The 11952-nt window shown below is 42.1% G+C and overlaps 1 protein-coding gene across 2 annotated transcripts in view; it reads right to left on the reverse strand.

The window, feature by feature from the left end:
• Nucleotides 1-11724, reverse strand: part of TEX36 (testis expressed 36) — an 89000-nt gene extending 77276 nt beyond the window's left edge. For both annotated transcript variants that reach the window (XM_050803802.1, XM_050803801.1), the window contains exon 1: nucleotides 11456-11724. In XM_050803802.1, coding sequence (XP_050659759.1) covers nucleotides 11456-11506 — 51 coding nt within the window. In that variant the 5' untranslated portion in view covers nucleotides 11507-11724. The remainder of the gene's footprint in view (nucleotides 1-11455) is intronic.
• Nucleotides 11725-11952: the final 228 nt, after the last annotated feature.

The following is an 11952-nucleotide window of genomic DNA, read 5'->3' on the forward strand; positions in this document are numbered from 1 at the left end:
ACATTGAACCAGCCTTGCATCCTGGGGATGAAGCTGACTTGATCATGGTGGATAAAGCTTTTTGATGTGCTGCTGGATTCAGTTTGCCAGTATTTTATTGAGCATTTTTGCATCAATGTTCATCATGGATATTGGCTTTGAGTTTTCTTTTTTTATGGTATCTCTGCCAGGTTTTGGTATCAGGATGATGTTGGCCTCATGAGTTAGGAAGAAGTACCTTCTTTTCAATTGTTTGGAATAGTTTCAGGAGAGAAATGATACCAGCTCTTTTTTGTACCTCTGGTAGAATTCAGCTGTAAATCCATCTGGTCCCGGGCTTTGTATAGTTGGTAGGCTATTAATTACTGTTTCAATTTCAGAACTGTTATTGGTCTATTCAGGGATTCGACTTCTTCCTGATTTAATGTTGGGAGAGTGTACATGTCCAGGAATTCATCCATTTCTTCTAGATTTTCTAGTTTATTTGCATAGAGGTGTTTATAATATTCTCTGATGGTTGGTTATATTTCTGTGGGGTCAGTGGTCGTATCCCCTTTATCATCTTTCATTGTGTCTATTTGAGTCTTCTCTCTTTTCTTCTTTATTAGTCTAGCTAGTGGTCTATTTTATTAATTTTTTCAAAAAAAAGCCACCTGCTGGATTCACTGATTTTTTGAAACATTTTTTGTATCTCTATCTCCTTCAGTTTCACTCTGATCTTGGTAATTTCTTGTCTTCTGCTAGCTTTGGGGTTCATTTGCTCTTAGTTCTCCAGTTCTTTTAGTTGTGATGTTAGGGTGTCAATTTGAGATCTTTCTAGCTTTTTGATGTGGGCATTTGGTGCTATAAATTTCCTTCTTAACACTGCTTTAGCTGTGTCCCGGAGATTCTGGTACATTGTCTCTTTGTTCTCATTGATTTCAAAGAACTACTTGATTTCTGCCTTAATTTCATCATTTTTCCAGGAGTCATTCAAGAGCAGATTGTTCAAATTCTATGTAGTTGTGTGGTTTTGAGTGTGTTTCTTAATCTTGAGTTATAATTTGACTGCACTGTGGTCTGAAAGACAGTTTGTTATTATTTCAATTCTTTTGCATTTGCCGAGGAGTGTTTACTTTCCATTGTGTGATCAGTTTTAGAGTAAATGCCATGTGGTACCAAGAAGAATGTATATTCTGCTATTTTTGGGTGGAGGCTTCTGTAGATATCTATCAGGTTCCCTTGATCCAGAGCTGAGTTTGAGTCTTCAATATTCTCATTAATTTTCTGTCTCAGTGATCTAATATTGACAGTAGGGTGTTAAGGCCTCCCACCATTATTGTGTAGGAGTCTAAGTCTCTTTGTAGATCTCTAAGAACTTGTTTTGTGAATCTCAGTGCTCCTGTATTGGGTGCATGTATATTTAGGTTAGCTCTTCTTGTTGAATTGATCCCTTTACCATTATTTAATGCCCTTCTTTGTCTTTTCTGATCTTTGTTGTTTTAAAGTCTGTTTTCTCCAGAAACTAGGATCACATCTCTTGTTTTTTTCTGATTTCCATTTGGTAAATTTTTCCTCATCCCTTTATTTTGAGGCTATGTGTGCCTTTGCACATGAGATGGGTCTCTTGAATACAGCACACCAGTGGGTCTTGATTCTTTATCCAGCTTTCCATTCTGTGTCTTTTAATTGAGGCATTTAGCCCATTTACATTTAAGGTTAATGTTATCTATTAATATGATCCTGTCATCATGATGCTAGCGGGTTATTTTTGCACACTTGTTGATGTAGTTGCTTCATAATGTCATTAGTCTTTATACTTCAGTGGCTGGTAATGGTTTTTCCTTTCCATATTCAGTACTTCCTTCAGGAGCTCTTGCAAGGTAGGCCTGGTGGTGGCGAATTCTCTCAGCATTTGCTTGTCTGAAAAGGATTTTATTTTTCCTTCACTTATGAAGCTTAGTTTAGCAAGATATGAAAGTCTGAGTTGGAAATTTTTTGCTTTAAGAATGTTGAGGCTGCGCACAGTGGCTTATGCCTGTAATTCCAGCACTTTTGGAGGCCAAAGTGGGCTGATCACCTGAGGTCAGGAGTTCAAGACCAGCCTGGTCAACATGGTGAAACCCCATGTCAAATATAAATACAAAATTAGTTGGGCATGGTGTCAAGTGCCTGTAATCCCAGCTACTCAGGAGGCTAAGGTAGGAGCATCAATTGAACCCAGGAAGTGGAGGTGGCAGTGAGCCAAGATCACACTATTGCACTCCAGCCTGGGCAACAAGAGAGAGACTCTGTCTCAAAAAAAAAAAAAAAAAAAAGTTGAGTATTGACCCCCAGTCTCTTCTGGCTTGTAGGGTTTCTGCTGAAAGATCTTCTGTTAGTCTGATGGGCCTCCATCTGTAAGTGACCTGGCCTTTCTTTCTGGCTGCCCTTAACATTTTTTCCTTCATTTCCATGTTGGAGAATCTGATGATTACATGTGTTGGGGTTGATCTTCTTGTGGAATATCTTACTGGGGCTCTCCGGGTTTCCTGAATTTGAATCTTGGCTTGTCTTTTTAGGTTGGGGAAGTTCTGGATGATATCCTGAAGTATGTTTTCCAACTTGGTTCTCTCTTTCTCTTTCAGGTACCCCAATCAGTCATAGGTTCAGTCTTCTTACATAATCCCACATTTCTCAGAAGTTTTGCTCATTCCTTTTCATTGTTTTTCTCTATTCTTGTCTGCCTGTCTTATTTCACCAAGACAGTCTTCAAGCTCTGAACTTCTTTCCTCTTCTTGGTCTATTTGGTTATTGATACTTGTGGTTGCATTGTGAAGTTTTCATATTGAGTTTTTCAGCTCCATCAGGTCATTTATGTTCCTCTCTAAACTGATTATTCTGATCAACAGCTCCTGTAATGTTTTATCATGGTTCTTAGTTTCTTTGCATTGGATTAGAACATGATCCTTTAGCTCAGTGAAGTTTGTTATTACTCACCTTCTGAAGCCTACTTCTATGAATTCATCCATCTCAGCTTCTGCCCAGTTCTGTGCCCTTGCTGGAGAGGTGTTGCGATCATTTAGAGGAGAAAAGGCACTCTGACTTTTTGAGTTTTCAGCATTTTTTTCATTAATTCTTTCTCATTTTTGTGAGTTTTTCTAGCTTCAATCTTTGAGACTGCTGACCTTTGGATGGAATTTTTATGGGGACTTTTTGTTGAGGCTATTGTTCTTGTTGCATTCTGTTTGTCTTTCCTTTAACAGTCAGGCCCATCTTCCATAGGACTGCTGCAGTTTGCTGGGAGCCCATTCCAGACCCTATTTACCTGGGTCCCTCCAGCACCTGGAATTATCACCAGTGGAGGCTGAAGAACAGCAAAGGTGGCAGCCTGCTCCTTTCTTTGGGATCTCTGTCCCAGAGGGGCACTGATCTGATACCAGCAGGAACACTCCTGTATAACCTGACTGAGGGGTCCCACCCACTCAGGAGGCATGGGAACCAGGGCCCTGCTTAACAAAGCACTCTGGCTGCCCCTTGGCAAAGGGGGTGCATTGGGTTGGGGGAATCTCTGCTCATCCAGATTGCCCAGGTTCCTTGGAGTCAGCAGGGGAGAAGACTAAGTCTGCTGATCTAGGGAGACCATAGCCACCCCTCCCCACAGGGGCTCAGTCCCAGGGAGATAAGAGTTCTGTCCCTAAACCCCTGGCTGGAGTTGCTGAAATTCATGCAGGGAGGCCTCATCCAGTGAAGAGGGATGGGCCAGGGTCCAGCTTAAAGAGGCAGTCTGGCCACGATCTGCCACACCTGCTATGCTGTGCTATGGGAAATTCCTCCTGGGTCCAAATGGTCCAGTCTCTCCAGCACCAGCAGGGTAAAAACGGCAGACTGGAGCTACAGTGATGGAGGCCACCCCTCCCCATGGGAGCTCAGTTGTCTTAGCAGGCAGCCACAGTGATGACAGCTGCCCGTCTCCTGGGGAGTTCAGTCGTCTTAGGCAGCAGGCACCCATGATGATGATGGCTACCTCTCTCCACAGGAACTCGGTAGTCTTAGGCAGTCCCCACCAAGTGGCTGCTGAGAATCTGCACAGCTCTGTGCTTGGGACCCAAGGCCCTGGTGGCGTGGGCTCATGAGGGGGATCTCCCGATCCATGGGTTGCACAGGTCTATGGATAAAGCATGGTTTCCCAGGCAGGGCAGGATGGTCACTCACCACCCTTCTTGGCTGGGGGTGGGAACTCCACCCCATGTGGCTCCCAGGTGGGCCAACACACCACCCTACTTTTCCTCACTCTCTGTGGGTCCTGCCAACCACCTAGTCAGTCTCAATGACACAATCAGGATACCTCAGTTGCCGGTGCAGGATTCACTCACCATTTTCATTCTTCTCAGTGGGAACCTCCAACCACAGCTGTTTCTAGTTGGCCATCTTGGCCCCTCCCACCTAATTTTATCTAAATTTCCTCGTTGACCCAATGGTCATTCAGGAGCATGTTGTTTAATTTCTATGTATTTGCATAGTTTCCAAAGTTCATCCTGGTATTGATTTCTAGTTTTATTCTATTGTGGTCTGAGAAGATATGTGATGATTTTAATTTTTTTAAACTGTTGAGACTTGTTTTGTGACCTGACATATGGTCTATCCTGGAGAATGTTCATATGCTGATGAAAATAATGTATATTCTCCAGTTGTTTGATAGAAAGAACTGTAAATGCCTGTTGGGTCCATTTGGCCTAAAGTTCAGTTTAAATCCAGTGTTTCTTTGTTGACTTTCTGTCTAGATTATCTATCTAATGCTGGGAATAGTGAATCGAAGACTTCCACTATTGTTGCATTGCAGTCCATTTATTTGGATCTTATAATATTTACCTTATGAATCTAGGTGCTCTAGTGTGGGATAGCCATATATTTAGAACTGTTATATCCTCTTGCTGGATTGATCCATTTATCATTATAATTACCTTCTTTGTATTTCTTTTTTTATTGTTCTTGACTTACAGACTGTTTTATCTAAGTATAGCTACTGCTGTGCACTTTTGTTTTCCATTTGCATGGAATATGTTTTTATCATGACTTTATTTTCAGTCTATATGTCTTCACTGCTAAAGTGAGTTTCTTGTAAGCAGCATATAGTTGGATCATTTTTTTAAATTCCATTCAGCGAGCCATTCTATATCTTTTAAATGGATAATTTAATGTCTCTGTTCAAAGTTATTATTGATATGTGAGGCTTTGTTCCTATCATATTATTAAATGGTTTTCTTGTTCTTTACATCTTCTTTCTTCCTTTCTTTTTATCTTACTGATTGTCATTGTGATTTGGTGGATTTCTTTAGTGGCACGATTTGAATCCTTTCTCTTCCTCCTTTGTATGATTGTTTTACTAGTGAGTTTTATACTTTTATATGTTTTTATGATGGTAAATATTGTCATTTCACTTCCAGGGATCCTTGAGCATTTCTCAAAAGGTCAATCTAGGAGTAAAAAAGTCCCTCCCTCAGCATTTGCTTGTCTGGGAAAGACTATTTCTCCTTCAGTTGTAAAGGAGAATTTTGCTGGAAATAGCATTCTTGACTGGCAGTTTTTTCTTTCAGCATTTTGAATATACAATCCCATTGTCTTATGACCTGTAAGGTTTCTGCTGAGAAACTTAATGTTAGTCTGATGGAGTTTCCTTTATTTATGACTAATGCTTTTCCCTTGCTTTTTAAAAAATTTGCTCTTTATCTTTGACTTTAGATAGTCTGACTATAATGTTTCATGGAGAAGACCTTTTTGTATTGTATCTGCCTGGGGACTGTTGAATTTCTTGTACTAGAATGTTTAAATCTCTTTCTAGACTTAGGAAGTTTTTATCTATTATTGTGTTAAATAGGTTTTCTAATCCTTTCTTTGTCTCTTTTCTCTGGAGGACACTAATAACTTAAATGTTTGATCACTTTATGTTATCCAAAATGTAACAAAGACCTTGCTTATACTTTTCAATTATTTTTTATTTATTTTTGTCTGACTGGATTATTTCAAAAGACCTGTCTTCAAGTTCTGAGATTCTTCTGCCTGATCAAATCTATTGTTGAAACTTTCAAATGTATTTTGTATTTCCTTCCATGAGTTCTTCAATTTCAGAATTTCTATTTGGTTCTCTTCTTTTTCTGTCTCCTTGGCAAATTTATAATTCATATACTGAATTATTTTTCTGACATCTTTGTACTATTTTTCAGAATTCTCTTGTATCTCACTGAACTTCTTTAAAATGAATATTTTCTCTCTCTTTTTTTTTTATTTTAAGACAGAGTCTCACTCTATTGCCTAGGCTGAAGTGCAGTGGTGCGATCTTGGCTCACTGCAACCTCTGCCACCCAGACTCAATTGATCCTCCTGCCTCAGCCTCCCAAATAGCTGGGATTACAGACATGTGCCATCATGCCAAGCTAATTTTTGTATTGTTAGTAGAGATGGGGTTTTGCCATGTTGGCCAGGCTGGTCTTGAACTCCTGACCTCAAGTAATCTGCCCACCTTGGCCTCCCAAAGTGCTGGGATTACAGGCACGAGCCACTGCACCCAGCCCCTAAAATGAATATTTTCAATTCTTTATCTGGGATTTGGGAAATTTCTTTTTGATTAAGATCTATTGCTGGTGAATTCTTTTGTCTCTTGGAAGTGTATTTCCTTGCTTGTTCATGTTTATTCTGTCCTTACATTGCTATCTGCACATCTGGTATAACAGTCTCTTCTTCCTAATTTTAAATTTACTTTCATAAGGGAGGACATTTTCCTGAAGATGTTTCTATGGTTTCAGTTAGATAGGGTACTTTGGCTTTGATTCTGCATGCATGTAGTCATGTAGGCTCTATATGATTTCTTTGTCTGTAACCACAATGAGTGGTACCTGTGATTTCCTCAGTGGGTTACAGTGTGGTTAACAAGAGAGGCTGTGATGAAGTTGTGCTGGGGACTGAGACGCCAGGTAGGTCAGTCTTCAGGCCCCAGTGGTGGCAGCAGTTAGCTGAGCATGTCTATCTTTGTGCTTCAGAGTAGTATAAGCTGGTGCCTGTTTTGGCAGTTCCTGGTGGGCCAATTCTTGGGCCTCCAGGTGGCTTGCTTGGATACCAGTAGTGGCAGCAGTGAACCAGGCAGGTGGGTGGGTTCTCAGGCCCCTAGGCAGCTGGTGTGGCATGGGTGATGGCAGTAGCAGTGGCAGGATGATTTTTTGGGTCCTGAGTGGTGTGCATTGATGTTGGCAGTGGTTGTGATGGGTTGGGCAGGCCAGTCTCTAGGACTCAGGTGGTGCTTGCGTATAGGAACCAGTTGAGATGGTAGTGGCCAGGAGTTTAGGCCCAATGTGAGTTCCCTGGGAGGAGTGTACTCAAGGTGGTGGATGGGTTGGGCAAGCCCAAGGACCTGAGGCTATGTGTTCTGTTATGGAAGAGGAGCCAAAGCCAGGCTGGGTGGGCTTGCGCTCAGTCCCCCGAAATATGACAGCAGGCACCAGCCATCATGAGCAGTAGCGGGCCCCAGGTGGAGTGCTCAGCTGAGAGGTGGCAGCAGCTGTGCTGAGGCCCTGTCACTGGAGGGAGGGGTTGTCTTTGGTGGCCACAGCCTGGGCTGGTGGATGGGGAACACACATCCCTCTCATGCTCCAGTCCTGCCAGGGTTTGCCCTCTAACCTCGGCAGTAGTCCATGCCTAGCTTGCCCCCTTGGCTCTGGCTACAGGAGCACCCCTGAAAGCTGACAACTTAGTCCCAGTGTCAGTCTGTGCCTCGCTTACATCCCAGTCTCCTGGCAGTGCTCACTTCCCAGCACCAGCAGCTGCAGCTGCAGCCTGTGCCTCACTTGCTTCTTAGCCTAAACTGTGGAAATGCTCTCAGCTCACTCCTCAGTCCCAATAGCAACAGCCCAAGTTTCCTTAATGCCTCAGTCCAGATGCTGCTGGGCCCCAGGACAGTGTGCAGTCTGCCAAAAGCTAGGTTTGAAAATGGCACCTTGCTATAGCAGTTTGGGTCTCAGAAAGAAACCCAGCACGACCTTCCTCCCTAGAGGAGTTCCATCCCACAGTCTCTAGGAGACTGTCTATGTTAGTTTCAGGGATGGAAGGGTCGAGAAGTTCTCTGTGGCCAGAATTACACATTTCCACAGTGGGCATGTGGGCTGCCAGAAGTCTCTCACTTACCCTTTCCACATGTTGGGAAGTCACTCCTGGCTCCCAGCCGATCCCGGCCAGGCAGACTGCCTTTTTCCCTTCTCCTTCCCCACTTACAGTGTTTCCTGTCACTTCTCTGTTGAATTCCAGCGTTCTGTCTTGGATAACGTATTTGAAGTGTGACTGCCTGTACACTATTTTGGTTCTTCTAAGTAGGGGAGGCGGGCACGCAATGCTTCTAGTCAGCCATCTTGACACCCCTCCCCTGCCTTATTATTTTACAGTAGCTTTTGGTTGCTTTCTTCTCTGCGTCCTGTCACATCCCCCAACCCCAGATAACAATATTAACAACTAAGCATTCATATGATCACATACAAACACCTATACCTGTGAGAAGACTTACACTGCTTTACAAAAATCAGATTATATCATACATACTGCTTTGCACCTTGCTTTCCTCTCTTAACAATATATTCTAGAAAGGTGTTCAAAGTCAACCTATATCTTTCTTATTCATCCTATCTTCTATTTTTAAAATATTTTCTGAAGAAATATTTTTAGAGGTGAATATAAATAATACAAAGGGCCTTTGGGCTCCGAACCTTTTCCTTCACCCTTCCAATAGGCTGACTGAGTCAACACTTCGCTCTGGGAAGCTGTGGAAAATCAGGCTGGTGGTTGGGAGGCTGTTCTAACATCAAGAATGATGCCTCTCACCAGTTAAATGACGACTGACTTGGGTTCATTTGTATTCAGCAAGTCTGTAGACTAAATCACTGTAAAAAATGGCTCCAGCATTTTAATTTCACTCTTTTAAAATATATATTTAATGGCTATAACATGATAGCTGTGAAATAAACCCTTCTGTTAGATATCGTAACCGTGAAATATAGCTGTTTAACTAGTTGGCGATGAAATTTTTGCTGCGTTCAATCACTCAATGACTGAAATATTAAATAGGAAGGGGCAAGTGTATGGAAAAAGTCTTTCCTACCTGGCAATAGCCAGATTACAACCAGCAAGGTCAACTGCAAAACGACTGTCATCTCTAATGTGGCAATTACTGTCCTCCCAAATGGGCTGCTGCTGACTCAAAGCCAACAGTTTCTTTAATTTTTCCTTCCTCGTCTACAAGTTACTTTGGGAAACTTCATGATCAGCACTATTCTTTTTATGCTCTTAGGTGCTGACAGCAGAAAGGATTTTTGCCAAATGCTCAAGCCAAGCTTTGGGGAGCAGTGCCCTTCTCCCTAAAACCCAGGGACTGGGCTACGTTTCTGGGCTCTTGACAGAAGGATGAAATAAAATTTCTACCTGTGAAATGTTGATTCTCACTTTCCCCCTTACTTCAGAACTCAAGTTCTTCATTCAGAGCAGCCATGTGCTTGGTTAAAAAAAAAAACCTCCTCAGACTCCCTTGCAGCTAAATTGGCCATGTGACACAGTGAGATGGAAGCAGAGGTCTAGGGAGCAGGCTCTGGGGAAGGCAGGAAAGTATTGTTTTCCTGACAAAAAGGGGCAGACTTAGGTGACAGCTGCCTTCCATCTTTTTGTCATTTGACCTTCCTCTTATTTTCCTGTCTGAGTTGTGGACTCACTGTCTGGAGCTGGAGTCACCCCACACTAAGGATGGCAAAACAGAACACTGAAAAGGCAGCTGCTGGTGACTCCCTTGAGGAGCTGTTCCAGCCTGGGATGGCCAACTGCTAGGTTTCATTGTTACTTAAATATAAATCCCTATTTGGTTAAGACACTATAGTCACTTTATTCAGCCTTTTATAAAATTCAGTCTGATGATTCTAACTGATACATAGGTAATAGCTAGAGGGAAAGCTACTTAGTCTGAGCGACTTACATTTTTCTCTTCATGGGAATTTAGCTTTATGGAGTTGACATTAGTTCCCATTTTACTTTGGCTGCCAGGGAACTCAGAGTCAAATGTGGTGCCCAAATATCTACCATATAATCCTAGAAATATACACAATATTATGTCTATGTTATATGTGTTCTCAGACTCAGCCTCTTCTCCTTCTAAAGTACTTATAAAACTGGTTATAACTTTCTATTTGATTTATATTGTATTATTTTATTGTGTACATTTTCCATGCTTTAAATTTTTGTGGAATGAAACAAGGTATACATTTGTGTGTATACACATATATGTACACATATATACAAAGTGTATATATGTTAAGTGGTTTCTATGTGCTCACTCATTGTACTGAGCACTTGTTAACGAATCATGAATCCCCCACCATGGTCTTCTATCCTTGGTACATTATGCTCCCATTTTACAGACAAAGAAACTGAGACTTAGAAAGACTAAGCTGCTTAGCCAAGGTTATATCCAAGTGGGTATATCAGGTTTTTTAAAGCCTTCAGACCCAAATTTGCTGAAGTGTTTTCTGTTATTCTTTGAAACAAATTAAAAATTTAACAATTTTTTACCTATTGCTACCCTAAAAGAAGTTGGCATCAGGTTTTTCTCTGATTATGTCTCTCATTGCAAGTCTACATCTGTGATTTCCCCTTAACATTCTTTTTGTCAATAAATTGTAGAAATTAGAAATGGGAAAGGCTTGTCAGCCATGAAATATACATGTTTAAGAGCAAAGGAGAGAAGTGCTTGGCCGACAAGGCTAAGACCTCACACTTAGTGAAGCTAAGACCTCACACTAGTGACCCTAATGTTTCTTGAAGATGGTAGAAGAGTGACAAATCCCACAGGCTCTGTAAGTGACATCAGAAGAGCAAGGGCTGGGGGAGAGCGTGAAGCTGGGAAGGGAAAGTTTTCAAGAGATGAAGATGAGTAAATGATGCATTCCCGGACTCTTCTCATTTCATAGGCTGGAGGGGCTAAAGGAATCGGATTGGGAGCCAACAAGAATTTGTGTATAGAGGTTCTAGTACAATATAATTACTTCAACAAATATTTATTGAATGCCTCCTATGCTCCAGATCCTGTTCTAGGCACTGGGGATACATCAGTGACTAAAATAGACAAAAATCCCACCTCCATGAAGCTTATATTCTAGCAAGGGGAGAAAAATAACATAGATAAGAGAATACGTTCTGTAGTACGTTAGAAAATAGATGTTAAGGAAGAAAGAAAAAGTAGAGTGGGAATTACTGCTTAGTAGACATTCACAAGGTTCCAGCGTGCTCAGCAGTTTACATGCATTATTTCATTCAATCTTCGTAAGAATGTTAGGGGATTCCCATTTCACAGATGAAGAAACTGAGGTTGAGTAAAGTGAAGTGATTTGTCAAAGGTCATGCTTCAGAAATAGCAGAAGCAGGATCTGAACTCCTCAGACCGTTGACCACACCCATGTGGCATGAGAAAGGCATCAGGGGCCACCATCTTCCTTACCCATCTCCCATCCTTGTCTAAAGGTGGGTTGAAGCGTCGTCCTTTAGTCATTCTCTTCAGGAAGCTGAATGTGGCTGAGGTTGGCTGCCTCACCTCTCTATACGCTCTACACGTCTGGGAAGCTGCTTCATAAACTTCATAAGTTCTACACGTCTGGGAAGCTGCTTCATAAACTTCATAAGTTCTACACGTCTGGGAAGTTGCTCCTCCTCCTCATTCCTGATCTTTACTTCTCAGCCTCTACCAGGAGGGGAAGGTGCGGGTGCCCATTGTTGCCATGGAATGGGAACTCACCCATCACAATGGGCGAAGGAGTCTTCTAAGCCCTCTGAGGATTCCTGCCACCGGTTTCTTGCAGCTGTGACTCCCCAGGGTAAGAGGCAAAGAGCCACCAGGTCCCAGCTGAGGAAGCCCTGTGGTCAGCTCAGACAGGCGAGGACAAGATGATTTGGGGGTAATGGCAAACATTTTGTACCCTCTCAATTTTTGAATGAATA

This window comes from Macaca thibetana, chromosome 9 (genome assembly GCF_024542745.1).
Source record: "Macaca thibetana thibetana isolate TM-01 chromosome 9, ASM2454274v1, whole genome shotgun sequence".
NCBI classification, from domain to species: Eukaryota; Metazoa; Chordata; class Mammalia; order Primates; family Cercopithecidae; genus Macaca; species Macaca thibetana.